Source organism: Chiloscyllium punctatum, chromosome 10 (assembly GCF_047496795.1).
Source record: "Chiloscyllium punctatum isolate Juve2018m chromosome 10, sChiPun1.3, whole genome shotgun sequence".
In the NCBI taxonomy this organism is placed as follows: Eukaryota; Metazoa; Chordata; class Chondrichthyes; order Orectolobiformes; family Hemiscylliidae; genus Chiloscyllium; species Chiloscyllium punctatum.
This window is the reverse complement of record NC_092748.1, coordinates 37,469,577-37,487,419: the sequence shown is the minus strand read 5'-3', so window position 1 is coordinate 37,487,419 and position 17,843 is coordinate 37,469,577. Positions and strand designations below refer to the sequence as shown.

General features: G+C 40.0%; 1 protein-coding gene across 2 annotated transcripts in view; it reads right to left on the bottom strand.

The window, feature by feature from the left end:
- Nucleotides 1-17,243, bottom strand: part of sf3b1 (splicing factor 3b, subunit 1) — a 59,652-nt gene extending 42,409 nt beyond the window's left edge. The window contains exons 1-6 of one of the 2 annotated variants that reach the window (XM_072578936.1): nt 17,121-17,243; nt 5,376-5,551; nt 3,824-3,925; nt 3,355-3,469; nt 540-619; nt 254-418 (exon numbers count right to left, since the gene is read on the bottom strand). In XM_072578936.1, coding sequence (XP_072435037.1) covers nt 254-418; nt 540-619; nt 3,355-3,469; nt 3,824-3,925; nt 5,376-5,551; nt 17,121-17,148 — 666 coding nt within the window. In that variant the 5' untranslated portion in view covers nt 17,149-17,243. Of the gene's footprint in view, nt 1-253; nt 419-539; nt 620-977; nt 3,333-3,354; nt 3,470-3,823; nt 3,926-5,375; nt 5,552-17,120 lie in introns of those variants that run through there. The other variant, XM_072578937.1, reaches the window with a different exon arrangement.
- Between the last annotated feature and the right edge of the window lie 600 nt (nt 17,244-17,843).

The window sequence follows — 17,843 nt, the reverse complement described above, 5'->3', positions numbered from 1 at the left end:
AGAACAAAAATACTAAAACAGAAGGTACTCTAAATAATTGCAGATTTGGTAGCTTCTCTGGAGAGAGGAATAGAGTTAATGTTTTAGGCCAGAATTCTGATGAAGGACCACTGACTTGAAACATTACCTCTCTGCTTCTCTTCATAGAATGCTGTCAGAATATTTTCAGTATTTTCTGCTTTTATTTCAAATTTATAGCATTTGCACTATTTCAATTTTCTTTGAACGAAAATATGTTAGCATTCCCCCTCACCTCTGCTTGGTCCCAGCTGGATACTTTCTTGGGTGTGGCACTGGGAGTTTGATCTGCTGTCTGATCCCAGCGACGCTTGCGCCTAGCAGGCTGTTGGGCTGATCCATTGACTGCCTTAAGATCTCCAGCCTTAGCTTTCTCAGCAAGCTGTTGCCGTATTTCCCTCTAAAATAAACAAATTAATAGATAAACCAAACTTTAACATAAAAGTAGTTTATTTTACATGGATACGCAAGATGTTGCGCATAAGTAAAACTAACATTTCAAAAGCAAGAAGGTGCATTACCTCTTCCTTTGTTAAATGCTGTTCTCGCATAACATCCATGTAAGTTCTGGCATGGACCTTAGGGTCTGGTGTCTTTCCACCTGAGGGACAAAAATAGTGAGAACAGACCAAATAACAATTAGTGCAAATATAAGAGAAAAGTCAATATTATTTTATCTAGTTATGATATTTTCGCATTAGTATTTTAGTTTATTTTGGTTCAACTTTTAAGTTTAAAATTGCTGACTTCTCAATTTTTTATATTTGTTCAAATCACAGCAACTTACAGAGAAGCGACCTGATGGTCAATTTAACCTGCTTGAATACAAACAGTAATAATTACAACAATCTAAAATAAATGCCTAAGTACAGTTATAAGCAAATCATACGCAAGACATCAAAACACATTAAGTGTCCATTATTGTTGGTTTTCCTTTGTTGATGTTCCGGAATACGTACACTGGCGGGCCTGTGTGTCCATCAGCAGTTCTGACTTCAAGCAGCAGAACAGAAGCCTAGAAAATTATCTCTTTACCATTAGTAACACTTTGGAAAGGGTTTTAAAATTCAAAACATCACACCTTGTGTTAGTTTTTAAAATCTCACTCAATATGTGTACTAATAAACTTCTTAGGAGAACACAAATTTTACCTGTTTAATATTAACCATATTAAAAAAATAATTGTAAATGCAACTATTTAAGCATAAAAAGTTACTTCAACAGGATACTTTAATTTGGGATTATGAGCTTGGGTTTGTCTAAAAACATGCTACACTGGCAGTGTCATACTGCCACTTTCATTGGACTTCCTTTTGGTTTACTTTTTCAGCATAACCTACACACGATCTGTTGCACTGCACCCTTAAGAATGCAGACAGGACTGTCATAGCAGTACTGCTGTAGGAAAGAAATTAAGGACAGTTAGTATGGGCCCGTGGAATTCCGGCAAACATATTTAGAGCAAATACAGTTACAAAAATGTCAGATTCTATCCCTGATAAAACATACATTTCGTTGGTTTGATACCTCTTTCAATTAGACCTGTATCACTAGTTAAACTGAAAATGTACTAAATAGAGCAACACTTCTGATATTACTGTTAAATACAAACTCACTCACCTGAAAAAAAACAAAAACTTCCATCTGGCCCACTATGCCTCCCAACAGCAACCACATGACTAGCATCTAACTAACTACCATTAAAATAGCTTCCAAAAGGCCACTCCAAATTATTTCAGAGGATGACAAGCTCCAGCCGAGATGTGAGAAATCTGTCTTTATCACAGAATTGAAATAGCCAGATTCTCCTTTGTCAATTCATTTTTATGTTTCCATTTCTCATGAAAACACAGATCCTTGGAGAAAAATTATTCCACAGGCATAACCTGTTGCATCACACTCAAGTTGCCATTCAGTATGTGTAGATCTCAAAAGTGGGTGTTGGCATGCTATCAATCTAGAAAGAGGACAGGTAGGAGTTTGCACCAATGCCAATCCTGTTATGATTCAATGCTCATGTATATGAATTTTTTAGTGTGGCTAGTGAATAATTGGAGAAGCTCAAATGTTATTTTCATCAAGATAATATCACTTCGAAGCAATGGGTTTATATGCTTCAAAATGTTCAGCAACAATCTATGCTTTGCAAAAATTAGAACAAACAAAGCCTTTTTTAAGTTTAACTGTAAAGGTTGCAAAATTCGAAGTTTTGAATTATTTATCCAAAGAAACACATTTTAGAGAATTAAATTTATGTTTATAGAAGTCAGTGGTTTTTAAAATAAAGACATTACTCAGCCAATGACTGCAGAGGGTAAGGGCGCAAGCCAATTCTTAAAAGATTCAACTTGTACAGCAGTGAACCAATTGAAAACTATGAAAAATCCAACCTAGTTTGTTAAAGATTTGTTTTTTAGTTAAGTTTTCAAAAACACATTCATGCAATTATTATTTTATGTATGGACAACGCCACACACTAATAGCATTACTTAATGTGTACAAAATTATGTTTTTGATAGCAATGTATCTAAATCAGTTTCAGAACTACAGGCCAGTCTCAAATTTACAAGGTTTTATACGTGTGGTTAGTTTTGAGTCAGTTGTTCGGAATATTGGTTGGATCAGTTCACAAATACTAAAGCTTAAAGATTGATTACAACGTTCCAAGATTATAACTGATTATAAGATCCCATCTGTATTTAATCTAATTTGTTCTGGTAGGCCAAAGGAACAAAGCAGGGTAAAAGCAAGTTGACACTTTCAACTTGTATTCTGTGGGAGATGGCTTGTTTGGTGGGCCAGCAAACCTCTGCATACATTTGGAAAGGCCTTTTTAAAAAAAATTTAATCCTTCAGCTAATTATTTCTGTACATGTACCTTCCATACAAGACCAGTGCTGAAAATACTGTTCTATCAAGGTTTCCAAATGTTATGCTTTTTCAAAAGAAGAAATAAACATTTATTACAAACAAGAACAAAAATTCAGCCAGCAGGTCTGCTTGAAAACACAAGAATGTGTCACTAATTTGACATGGAAGGCAATGGACATTTCTGAACACACTTAAATATTTAAATTTTCAGTCATATTGTTTCAACAGCCTGTTGTGTAGACAACAAAAGAGGTAATGGTAACCCTTCACATGTTGCATATGTTTTAAGATACAGATATGCAAGATTTGAAGTGTTTTTCATAGTTTAATCTAATTTTAACAAGTTCTCAAATAAGATGTTTTAAATAGTTCAAACTGCAAAATAAGCAAAGCAAATAAAGTTCAAGGGCTGAACTGTTGTACACCCTCATACAAAGAAAGGTCAGCACAATCTGAAAAAATTACCATCTGCAAACGGGTCATGACGTTCAGGGGAAATAATCATCTGTCTCCTACGTGCTTTGTACTCATCTTCCCGTTCAGCAATTCGCTGCGGTCGATGTTCAGCAAATGGATCATACTGTACATACAAAATAAATAAAGAAAAAAAAGCAAAGTTAAGCAGTAAATATTCAAAACTTTACATTTTAATTAATATGCTGGCTCAATCTACTATTTCACAGCTTATTTCCAGAATATATCAACAATTTTACAGATATGTTTTACTTCTAAAGAAACTAAGTAAACAAATGCAAGTGCTGCCAAAGCTCTTGTAAAATAAGATATCTTTGTCAATAATTTCAATAACGTTGTCTCAAATGGAAATCTCAGCTCGAAAAGGACAAACTTCCACAGACACTGCTTGCTCTCCACTGACACTGTTCACAGGACCAACAACAATTCAATTGCTCATTCCGTTGAAACAAAATTCTACCTGCTCAGTTGATTGTGGTATATCATTTAATAGTGCCACTGGTGCATGATATCCAGGTTTCTTCTGACCAAGCAAGCTTGGAGACGAATAGTCATCATCATCCTAGGAAAACAAACATAATCTAAAATGGTTAAATGAATCTCTCCTTTTCTGCTGGCAAATCTATTTATCTTGTTTCAACATTTTAAAAAGAAAAAAAAAGTTTTCAGGAAAAAGAGTTTTTAGCTTTTTTTTGCTCATTATTTCCTCCATAAAAATATCTTTATTACAATTTGAGGACGAAACAGTTAGTTATTGTATCTCCACAATGCCAACTTAATTGGAGAGATTTTGCTAACATCCAGGATCCTGCCAAGAAATCAAATTATTTGTGAAGTTGGCAAAGATCTGAGAAAGTTTAAATATTGCCAAAAATGGTTATACAAAGGGCACAGTAAAGTCAACCTTATTTTGTAATGCTCTACAAAATAGCTATGATAACTTATCATAAGTTTCATTTAGTTTAAAACATGGTTGAAAATAACATTAGTCTTCGGACTTTTCTACTGTCAGATCAGAATACGGTTACACCTAATCATTTGACAATTTAACATTAGGCAAAGCAATTGATTCTTGATGGGAGAAAGTAAAGACTGCAGATGCTGGAAATCAGAGTCAAAAAGTGTGGTGCTGGAAAAGCACCATCTTGGGGACACACACACACCAATCAATCCCACCATCCTGTGACCGAACACTTCACCTCCCCCTCCACCAAGGTCATACAGGTCCTGGGTCTCCACCACCACCAAACTCTAGGAGGAACTACACCTCACCTTCTGCCTTGGGACCCTCCAACTACACAGGATCAATGTTGATTTCACCAGTTTCCTTCTTGTCTCTCCCCACAACTTATTCCAGATCTAACCCTCCAACTTGGCACCACCCTCTTGAACTATCCTACCTGTCCATTTTCCTTCCCACCTATCCACTCTACCCTTCACTTCGACCTATCACCATCACTCCCCACATCCATCTACCTGTTGCATTCCCAGCTACCTTACCCCAGCCCCACCTCCCTCCCATTTATCTCTCAGTCCTCTTGCTACCCCCACCCCCCCAACATTCTCGATGAAGAGAATATGGTCGAAACATCGATTCTCCTGCTCCTCAGGTGTTGCCTGACTGGCTGTGCTTTTCAAGCACCACCTTTTTTTAAAAATGAATGTCAAGTTGATGTCGGAAGTTCCATTAAATACTAACCTATATGGTCTGTCCAAATTTAAATTGTTTAATAAAAGGTTACAAAAAAAGTAATAATATCATAGTGGAAATCAGACACCACAATTAGAGGCATTTTTTAGCTTTAAAAGAAATTAAAAGTTTCAAGGTATCACTCAAGATGACATGCCACATATTGCTAGTTTACAGTTTTCATAAAAAGTACTTTAATATATCAAATATTTGACTTAACTGAAATTAAAACACTATCTGGAAACAAACATTATTTAATTATGGTATTTATACAATAGGTGTAATTGAACACAGACAGTTTAAGCAAATGTTTTGTTTTTACCTCTTCTTGTTCATGTGCAGGAATTGATGTCATATATCCTGCAAATCTGCTGTCACTCCCACCATATATCTCCTGATCATAGTAACCAGTTGAATCAAGACCAACTCCATCAGCATCTCCTTCGACAACAAGAGCTGCTTTCTTGTTCTGGATCTCTCTGATCTGTGCTTCAATATCTTTATAACAGGAAAAGGAAAGAATGGTGAAGTAGTTACAATTTAAATGTGTTAATTTTTTTTGTTTGTCCATTGGCACTTCTGTACTTATCCACAGAAAATACACTGAATTTATGTGTGGGCATCAAAATCTGTGTTCCGAATCCAAGTGTTTTAGTTGCCCACCTGATGGCCTAATTTTATAATTAACAGGATTCCTCCATGTCATCTAATTAGTAAAGTTGGGTGGTTTGAAAAGATTACAGCCTTTTTAAAATGAAGCATAAAAGTATCTTTTGCAGGTGTGTATGTCTGAGGAATGGATTAACGGACTGGCAGAAAGGTATTGTAGTCAACATTAATGTCTGTGAAGCTCAGTTACAAAATAGCATGTATATCAATGGAGAAATCTATCTCCTCTATCTCCACTATTTAAGAATTCAATGGAAAAACTGCAATCTCTCTAGACAACTGCCACGTTGCCACTAAGGCTTTGTGTGCCCTTCATGAAGTATTCACTTTTGCTTCCAATATCTACATGATTTAGGTGACCAGAACTAAATGCAATATTCCAAATGTGGCCTAACTGACATTTTACACAGCTTTAACATAACTTAGCAATTTTGATACTCTCTGTCCTGACTGATGAAGGCAAGCATGCTACATGCCTAGCCACTTGCATTGCCACTTTCAGAGAAACGTGGACCTGTACACCTGTATTAATGCTTCTAAACGTTCTGCCATTTACTATATGCTTCCCTCCTGCATTAGATCTGCCAAAATGCATCACCTCGCAGTTGTTCAGATTAAAGTCTGCCTGCCATTTCTCTGCCCAAGTCTCCAGCCAGTTGATATCTGTCGATAATCCTCCTCACTGTCTGTAGCTCCCCAATCTGCGTCATCTGCAAACTTATTAATCAGGCCACCTAAATCTCCTCCAAATCATTTACATAAATTACAAGCAACAGAGGTCCCATCACAGAGCGCTGCAGGACATCACGGGTAAGACATCTCCAGTCTTCCACTGTTATTTTCAATTTTCCATGACGAAGCCAATTCTGTACGCATCCTACCAGCTCACCAAGGATCCCATGTGACTTCACCTTCTGGATCAGCCTAACATGAGGGACCTTGTCACAGGCCTTGCTAAAATCCATGTAAAAACCATATAAATTTATTAGTAACAGTGGGGACTATGAAATTACCAGTCATTCAAAACATATGAATAAGTAAACAGGACAAGTCACTTGGCTCTTCAGGCCTATTTTGCCATTCAATATAATCATGGTTGACCAGATTTTGACCTCAACTCTTCATTCCTGCAAACCCCCGATGATCTTTAACCCCTTTGGTAAAACCTCACTGGTACACTGATATCTTTTAGGGTTGGTTTCAGTTTCCCTTTGTTTAACTTCTAATCGCATCAAGAAAGTGGGCCACCAAAATGACCTCAGTATTCAATGCGGATCATGTTATGCGGGTGAAGTCCATACCTTGATGGATTACGAACAGCACACGAAGGGAAGCAAACGGTTACAGCAGTGCTTTACAAACTATTTTCCAAGGAGATCCAATCTTAATTCATCATCATGTTATCAAAGGTAAGTAGGGCAAGGCCTTGCCAGCAAAACAAGTATACAAAAAACTCCTAAAATTGTGACCCCAGACTCTAACAATAAAACAGCATAGCAATAATAAAAAACATTGTAATACACAACATATAATTGTAAAATCTGTTTTTAGAAATACACTCAAAGTATTATTATATATACCCATGTAGATTTCAGCAGGTTTTTCCATATCCCCTGGTGACAGAAGACTGTGAAGCCTCTCCTTCATGCCAAGCCCTCCCAAAGACACAAAATTCAGTTCTGTCCCTTCCCCGTACACATATATTACTCTCTTACCATTTGTCCCGCTAGATATATACTGCCGCTCTTCCAAACCCCACCTCTCCCACTCACTCAGCATCCACCTTTCCCAACTGCCCTGGCTGCACTCACTCACTCAGCAGTCTTCTACCTAAAACACATTCCACAATGCCAGGCAGCTGGATTCAGTCTGATGTGATGTTTAGTGGTGACACTTGTGGTTCAGATCCAGATGCAAGCTGGAATGGGCCTCCTCATGGATTTTAGAGATTGTGCTCCATAGAGATCAGACTTCAACGAGATCATGGTTGAGCACATTAACAACTAATCAAAGGTGAAAATCATTCCCAAGGGTGGAATTCCATATTTTAAAAGTCAGGAGTCCACCAAAAGACTAAATTTCTCACCACAATGAAAAAGGTGTACAGCCCACCAATCATGTAGATCCTTCACTAACACCTGTATATTTGGACAAAGGTTAGAGAAATTGCTCCACTGTATAGCCAAGTAACAACTTGACATTGTTATACATAGAATTATATCTTTCAGGCAATGTACCAGCTTCCCTCCACCATTCTTGGGCACATCCTGTCTCACCAGCAGGGCAGACGGTAGCACACTGGGACACAATCATAAGGCTCTTGATTTTCTAAACACTGACTCTAAATCTTAAAGTCTCAAGCATGAGAAGGAAATTTCCTGCTCATTACCATCAGCTAATTTATTGTTCCATTATGGTGAGCACCACTTGGAAATGTATGGAAAATAGCAAGGACATGGAATGTAACCCAGATGGGGAACTTCAATTTCTACTGCCAAACATGATTCAATACTACCACTATTTAGCAACGCTGCTCAATCTTTAAAAGCCATAGCTGTCAGATGGGGCCTGCAAGAAGAGATGAGAGAACTACCTGATTTTGTCTCACCAATGTACCTGTTGCAGATATATCAGTCCACAATGATATTGGTAGGAGTGTCCAGCTCTTCATTATTAACGCATCTACACATGGAGAACATCCTAATTCATGTTGTGTGGCTATGAGATTTTCCAAGAGGATTGCTTCAAAACAAATCCAGCAGCTCAAAACCAGGCATTCATGAGGTGCTACTTTCCTTAGGGGTGACTTTCCTTAGGTTAAACCACTGCGAGTCACCTCTTTCTTGCAATGAGATAGCAGCCCTATGGTGACATGACCTTTACTTTACATTCCTGACTGAATGAATTGATTCACTGCACTGATTGTAATGCTCGAATGAGGAATTTGTTTGACCAGGAGGCTACAGATTCTGTTGTTGCCAAGTACAATTAAGGCCATGTGTGGAATTCTAGTAGAAGAGTAGAACCTAATAAAATCTAACCTAGTGAAGCCACAGAGGACGACATACATAACCAACAGCAGAGGCAACAGTTTATAAACTTCAGGAGCAATCTCACAATTTACAACCAGACTAAAACTGCCACTCCAACACATTAATTCATGAATGATTTGACAATTAAACTAACAGAGACAGGATGTTCCATGAATGTTCGTATCCTCAAACATGATAAAACTCAACAAATGCATAGAAAATACAAGCGTTTGCAACCACTTTCAACCAGAGGTGCTATGAGAATGATCCATCTCAGATTTCCATCATCATAGATAGACGTCTTCAGCTAATTTGATTCACTATGTGACAACAACAAATGTAAGAGCACCAGGGGATATGGGCCGGGTGCTGGCAGGTGGGACTAGATTGGGTTGGGATATCTGGTCGGCATGGACAGGTTGGACCGAAGGGTCTGTTTCCATGCTGTACATCTCTATGACTCCATAACTGGCCTTCATGTAACTTAGGTCCACTTGTGGTGCCATGGTAGTGCCTGTATCCCCAGACTGGGAGGCACAGGTTTAAGTCCCACAAGATCCAGAGGTGAGACACAGCAACCCTGAACAGATCGACAAACAAAACTGGTCATAAACACCACAAGCACTTTACAGCCAATTACATACTTTTAAAGTGCAGTCACTGTAGGAATTGCAACTGCCAGTGTGCATGCAGCAAACTCCCATAACTAAAGTTGTAATAATAGGATTAATCTGTCTGTGATGTTAATTAATAAATATTGGCTAGGATCAAGGATAACTCCCCTATTCTTATTTTGAAACATTCCCATGGGTACTTTTGTATTGAAAAACCATACTGCCACCAAGTCAGTACTCTCATTAGTGTCAGACTTCATTGCTATGCTAAAGTCCTGGAGTGAGACGTGAACTTACAATTTTCTGATTCAAAAAGTGCGTGCTAGCAAAAATCGAGTCACAGCTTCAGCCAAAAGCTAACAATGTCCAAACAAAATCCTAAATGTAGTCCCACTCCAGTACCTGTTGAGTCACTAGCCAGTTGCTCCAGCACAGCTATAACATTAACATTGACCAAATATGGAAAAATTGCCCAAGTACATCTGGCTATAAAAAGCCAGAAACAACAATCTCACCAATACACTTTCACGGAAAGGGAGGATGGCACCAACAACAGTGGCTTGTATCATTTGACAATAAGAGTCCTTGAGGCACAAGATTCCAGGTTCAAAATCCACTCCAAAGTCTGAGGACAAAAATCATGGTTTGCCACTCCAATCCAGACCTGAAGAAGTCACTGTCGAGGGGGCATTTTTCAAGTGAGATATTACAATGAGGCTCAGCTGTCTATTTGGATGAGTGTAAAAAATTCCACGGTATTATTTCGAAGAGCACAATGAGGCATTACCAGTGTCCCAGCCAATCCTAGTACAGTAACGCCTCGATTTAAGAACTTAATCCGTTCTAGGACCCAGTTCGCGAACCGAAAAGTTCGCGAACTGAATCAATTTTTCCCATTGTTCAGATAGGGTAAGGATGCTTGGACGTAGCAACGAACGCTGTTCACAGCGCACGCGCCAAAGACGAACTGAATGAGATCACGTGGGGCCTGAGGGCTTTTGCATTCAACAAGTGCGTAGCAAAGCAGAACAATGAAACCACGTGGTCGCACACGGGCTTTTTGCGTTCGTACCTTCGTTCACACCTTGAATTTCGTACGTATGTTGAAGCAAACATTTACGTACAATCCTGTTTGTAAACGGATTTGTTCGTGAATGGGGTCATTCGTATGTCGAGGCGCTACTGTACCTCAATCAACATCACAAATTTCAAATTATTCACCTATCATTGTGCTCATGAATCACAAAAAGATGGCTTCCAAGTTCAGTGAGTAATTGGGAAAGCAAAATGGAATGTTGGCCTTCAGTTCAAAGGGAATAGATAAAACAAGGGAGATTTCACTAAAACTTTGCAAGACACTAGTCAAGACCACAACTATGAATGGCTTCAAACCACTTAATTAAGAAAAAATATTTTGAGAGTAGAGGCAGTTCAGAGAAGGGTCACCAGGATGATAACAGATATGCAGGGATCATCTTATGAAGAGAGCTGAGTAAATTAAGTCTGTACTATTGGAATATAGAAGAATGAGCAACAATCTTGTTGATACATAAAAAATTCTTGGGGTTCTTGACAGGACAGAGGAAGATTGTACCTTTTCCAGCACCTATAATCCAGATTGTGCCCTTTTATGGAAGAGGTAAAAACAATGACTGCAGATGCTGGAAACCAGATTCTGGATTAGTGGTGCTGGAAGAGCACAGCAGGTCAGGTAGCATCCGAGGAGCTTCGAAATCAACGTTTCGGGCAAAAGCCCTTCATCAGGAATATGGAAGAGTCTAGGACCAGAAGGCATAATTTCAGGAGAAGGCATTACACATTTAAGACAGATGAGAAGTAATCTCTCTCAGGTGGTAGTGAATCTGTTGAATTCTTTCCCACAAAGGGTTGTTGAGGCTGGGTCATGAAATCAAGTGTCATAGGAAAAGGGCAGGAAAGTGGAATAAAAGTTTATCAAATCAATCATGATCTCATGGAATTGCAAAGCAAACCTGATGGGCTGAGTGGCCTATTTTTGCTACTACGTCTTATGCTCTTATTACAGTGCTATTTCTGGGGGTTTGTTGCGTACAATCTTTCTTTATCATTAAACAGGATGAGGGTTTTGCTGGCTAGGCAGCATTTATTACCCATCCCTAATTACTCTGAGGGTAGTTGAGAGTCAACCACTTTGTTGTGGGTCTGGAGTCACATGTAGACCAGACAAGGTAAGGATGGCAGTTTCCTTCCCTAAAGGACATTAGTCAACCAGATGGGTTTTTCCCAACAATTGGCAATGGATTTACAGTAGCCATTAGATTCTTAATTCCAGATGTATATTGAATTCAGAATCCACCTCTTGCAATGGTGGGATTCAAACCCAGGTCCCCAGAACATTACCTGGGTCTCTACATTAGCAGTCCAGTGATAATACCACTAAACCATTGCCTCTCCATAGGAGAAAGTGAGGACTGCAGGTGCTGGAGATCAGAGCTGAAAATGTGTTGCTGGAAAAGCGCAGCAGGTCAGACAGCATCCAAGGAACAGGAGAACTGACGTTTCGGGCATATCCTGAAGAAGGGCTTATGCCCGAAACGTCGATTCTCCTGTTCCTTGGATGCTGCCTGACCTGCTGCGCTTTTCCAGCAACACATTTTCAGCATTGCCTCTCCATAATCTACTGTCAATGCATCGGACTCAGATTTAACAAAAAAAAGCCAGAATGGGAAGCAGTATTTACATTTATATAGAGAATTTATTTTCATTGACACTGCTTATTTTGATAAAATATATTATTTATTATAACATTACTATTTGCTGATCAAGACTTGTGAACAGAAAGGTTTCAGTAACGAATTCACAGAAACTGTCAATGTCCATCGTCAAAGCTGTAAAAAAAAGGTGCATTATAGAGTCACAGAGATGGACAGCATGGAAACAGACCCTTCGGTCCAACCCGTCCATGCCGACCAGATATGCCAACACAATCTAGTCCCACCTGCCAGTACCCGGCCCATATCCCTCCAAACCCTTCTTATTTATATACCCATCCAAATGCCTCTTAAATGTTGCAATTGTACCAGCCTCCACCACTTACTCTGGCAGCTCATTCCATACACGTACCACCCTCTGTGAAAAGTTTGCCCCTTAGGTCTCTTTTATATTTTTCCCCTCTCACCCTAAACCTATGCTCTCTAGTTGTGGACTCCCCAACCCCAGGGAAAAGACTTTGTCTATTTATCCTATCCATGCCCCTCATAATTCTGTAAACCTCTATAAGGCCACCCCTCAGCCTCCGCGCTCCAGGAAAGACAGCCTGAGCCTGTTCAGCCTCTCCTTATAGCTCAAATACTCCAACCCTGGCAACACCCTTGTAGATCTTTTCTGAACCCTTTCAAGTTTCACAACATCTTTCCGACAGGAAGGAGACCAGAACTGCATGCAATATTCCAACAGTGGCCTAACCAATGTCCTGTACAGCCACAACATGACCTCCAACTCCTGTACTCAATACTCTGACCAATAAAGGAAACCATACCAAATGCCTTCTTCACTATCCTATCTACCTGCGACTCCATTTTCAAGGAGCAAATAACCTGCACTCCACGGTCTCTTTGTTCAGCAACACTTCCTAGGACCTTACCATTTAGTGTACAAGCCCTGCTAAGATGTGCTTTCCCAAAGTGCAGCACCTCGCATTTAACTGAATTAAATTCCATCTGCCACTTTTCAGCCCAGTGGCCCATCTGGTCAAGATCCTGTTGTAATCTGAGGTAACCCTCTTCACTGTCCACTACACCTCCAATTTTGGTGTCATCTGCAAATTTACTAACTGTACCTCTTATGCTCCCATCCAAATCATTTATGCAAATGACAAAAAGTAGAGGACCCAGCACCGATCTTTGTGGCACTCCACTGGTCACAGGCCAGTAATGTCTTCTACCTTTGAGCCAGTCCTGTATCCATGAAATGGCTAGTTCTCCCTGTATTCCATGAGATCTAACCTTGCTGATCAGTCTCCCATGGGGAACCTTGTTGAACGCCTTACTGAAGTCCATATCGATCACATCTGCCGCTCTGCCTTCACTCTTCTTTGTTACTTCTTCAAAAAACTCAATCAAGTTTGTGAGACATGATTTCCCATGCACAAAGCCATGTTGACGATCCCTAATCAGTGCTTGTCTTTCCAAACACATGCACATCCTGTCCCTCAGGATTCCCTCCAACAACGTGCCCACCACTGAGGTCAGGCTCAATGGTCTATAGTTCCCTGGTTTGTCCTTACCAACCTTCTTAAACAGTGGCACCACATTTGCCAACCTCCAGTCTTCCAGAACCTCACCTGTGACTTTCAACGGTACAAATATCTCAGCAAGAGGCCCAACAATCACTTCTCTAGCTTCCCACAGAGTTCTCTGGTACACCTGATCAGGTCCATGGGGTTTATCCACCTTTACGCGTTTCAAGACATCCAGCACTTCCTCCTCTGTAATCTGGACATTTTGCAAGATGTCACAATCTATTTCCCTACAGTCTATATCTTCTGTGTCCTTTTCCACAATAAATACTGATGCAAAATACTCATTTAGTATCTCCCCCATTTTCTGCGGCTCCACACAAAGGCCATCTTGTTGATCTTTGAGGATCCCTATTGTCTCCCTAGTTACCCTTTTGTCCTTAATGTATTTGTAAAAACCCTTTGGATTCTCCTTAATTCTATTTGCCAAAGCTATCTCACGCCCCCTTTTTGCCCTCCTGATTTCCCTCTTAAGTATACTCCTACCTTCTTTATACTCTTCTAAGGATTCACTCGATGTATCCTGTCTATACCTGACATATGCTTCCTTCTTTTTCTTAACCAAACCCTCAATTCTTTAGTTATCCAGCATTCCCTTTCACCCTGACAGGAATTCTCATTATCTCATTTATGAAGGCTTCTCACTTTTCAGCTATCCCTTTACCTGCGAACATCTGCGCCCAATCAGCTTTCAAAAGTTCTTGCCTAATACCGTCAAAATTGGCCTTTCTCCAATTTAGAACTTCAACTTTTAGACCTGGTCTATTCTTTTCCATCACTATTTTAAAACGAATAGAATTATGGTCGCTGGCCCCAAAGTGCTCCCCCACTGACACCTCAGTCACCTGCCCTGCCTTATTTCCCAAGAGTAGGTCAGGTTTTGCACCTTTTCTAGTAGGTACATCCACATACTGAATCAGAAAATTGTTTTGCACACACTTCACAAATTTCTCTCCATCTAAATCTTTAACACTATGGCAGTCCCAGTTGATGTTTGGAAAGTTAAAATCCCCAACCCTATTATTTTTACACAAACCTGAGATCTCCTTACAAGTTTGTTTCTCAATTTCCCGATGACTTTTAGGGGGAATACAATACAGTCCTAATAAGGTGATCATCTCTTTCTTATTTCTCAGTTCCACCCAAATAACTTCCCTGGATGTATTTCCGGGAATATCCTCCCTCAGCACAGCTGTAATGCTATCCCTTATCAAAAATGCCACTCCCCTCCTCTCTTGCCTCCCTTTCTAAAACATAGGGTGCATTATGGCATACTTGAAAAAAAACATCAAAAGTCAGTATGAGTTATACAATTATAAACACAATAATGCAGGCATGATTTTGATAATGTAGAATTCAAAAGTATTAAGAATTACTGACACCAAACAAAAACATTTACCAATAGAAACTGTAGGTTTAAATCATATTATCCACAGACACTTCACATTAAATGCAGGACATTTATCAATTTCAAAATTGGTGATCATTTCAACTTTTATTGTCAACAGCAAGATAGTGACATTTCAAACATGACTTTGCAAGTAATTAACATGCCTAATGGTTGCATAAAATTGAACCATTTCTGTCTCTATCTCATATTAAACATAAACGTTTCTCGATCATAAGAATTGGAAAACTGAACTATCTGAATGGTTCTGAGTCGGTTAATGAGAGATTCATCATGTCATTTCTTGGAACAAGTTGTATCAAGAAGAAGAGTTATTCCATGCTTACTGTAAAAGCAAATTGATTTAGAAAAGGGAGACAATGTAAAGCTCATTAGATTTCCTACAGTATAGAAACAGGCCATTTGGCCCACCAAGTCCACACCAACTCTCTGAAGAGTAACCCACCCAGACCCATTCCCCTAACTAATGCATATAACACTATGGGCAATTTAGCATGGCCAATTCACCTGACATGCACATCTTTGGATTGTGGGAGGAAACCCACGTCGACACGGGGAGAATGTGCGAACTCCACACAGACAGTAGCCAGAGGCGGGAATTGAACCCGGGTCCCTGATGCTGTGAGGCAGCAGTGATAACCATTGAGCCATCATACCACCTTCATTGTGAAACGAGGGGGTAAAATTTAAGGGTGAGAGATGAAAGATTTAAAAGAGACCCATGGTACAACTTTTGCCAGAGAGTGGATGCATTAATGGAATGAACTGCCACAGGAAATGGTAATATTAGTACACAAATAACATTGAAAAGACATTTGGACAGGTACATGAATAGGAAAGGTTCAAAGGGTTATGGGCCAAATTCAGGCAAATGGAACCAGCTTGGGAAGCCTGGTCAGCACCTTCATGTACTGAGAAAAGCTCACTGGACATGAAATGTTTACTGATTTCTCTCCACAGATGCTGAAAGACCTGCTGAGCTTCTCTAGCAATTTGTTTTTGAATAAGCTGAAATCTCATTTGCTTTTCATAAATAGTTATCCAATTCTGAAGAAAATTCATATTCGACTTGAAACATTAATTCAATCTTTCAGCTGGAGAAAGAAACTGTAATTTAGCGGTTTTGCTTCACGGTGAAACAAAGCAACGAGGACCAACACCACTCCTAAGTCATGGCGCCTTTACGAAGTGTTGATCAAATTGGCATTCATCTACTTTATAAGCAACATTGTGTTTTAATGTTTTGGGTGTGTTAACACCGTCGCTTAAGATCTCAAAACGTTGACGATTTGTAAATAGGGGCAGAACTGTGGATACTTGTGCAAACAATATTAATGTAGCAAGAATTACGATACACAAAAACTGCAGTACTTGGAAATCCAGGCCAAAATAAAGCTAGCTAGTTGTGTGCTTCAAATCAAATCAAATTTTGATAACATGACCCTTTATCACTATCGACTATGCTACTCTTAAGGCCATCCAGTAGGAAAACACGTGAGTCCCGATTTCAACACACTGCACCCCAAGCAGAAACGGGGACTGGGTTGAAATCGGATCTACCTTCTTAACAATCTCCACATTAAACCCGGCTACAATGCAATGATGCAGTCAGCCGCTCTCTATTTTTGTTCCGATGCTGGCGGTGGATCGTCCTTATTGACAAGGCCGCAGGCTGACTGCGTCAGTCCGCCTGGCTCCAATCTCCGCAAAACTCAGCCACCGAAAGCCCATTGAGACCGCGAGTGGTGAAGGCACTTGAACTAAGACCACCCACCCAGCCAGCCCTCCTAGTTCAAGAACTGGTCGGTGCTGCGGGAGAGTCGAAGTCGCTTGCGGTACAAGCCTCTCCTTCGGCCTAATTTGCGCTCTCAAGAGCGACGCCATTTCCTGAGCCAGCCAGCGCTCGCACATCAAAACTGCGGCCACATTTCTTACAGCTCAAGACCTCTGCTCACACCTGGAGGAACTACGGACACTGCCTACAGAAACCTTCGTGTAACCTCAACTCGCCTTTTTGAAACAAAAGGTGACGGAATAGAATCCTATACAGTTTTTCCCCCCCCATTACCTTCGTGAGTCTTGGCGATCTTCGCCATTTTGTACAGCGGTCGCGAGCGGAACCCGCGGGGATGTGGGCGGGCCCCGGGATTTGATTGACAGCAGCTCCTCTGCAGCGACAGCACCAATACTCCTTCGTCTGAGCTCACTCCAGGCAGCACTGTTATTCTCTAAGGGATGCCAGTCAAATCACTGCTGTTAACAAAATAAATTGCCAATGTCATTATGAAAATCGTTTTCTTCGCTTTGTGGATGCCTCACTTCTAACTGCGTTGCAACATTCTTTGGTAGTTTGAAATTTTTCTAAAATATAAACGAGACACTCAGAGTCAGTTTTATTTTGTCACATCGGTGGAATTATTATTCAACTGTGTCGAGCATGGTAATGAAACTTTTGCTACCTGCGACTTGGTAATACAAATTTGAAGTTTTCTAATGTTTCTGTAGTCATGAAGTGAATGGGTAAATGAATGGCACATAAAGTTTAATGCACACAAAGTGTAAAGCACAAGCCATTAAACAGAAACATAAGTGGGAAACTAAATGGGAAAATGAGAGGTGTAACCACAGCTTATGAACATTCTTTGGCAGCCAAAGATTCCCCTCCTTTGTCTGTAACTAAATCCATCCCATTTCCCACACCCATTTTGACTAAATTCTCCTTGTTCTCATCTTCCACCCCACAATCAACAGATAATTTCTGAAGTCTCGACCACAAACACATCGTCCCCTT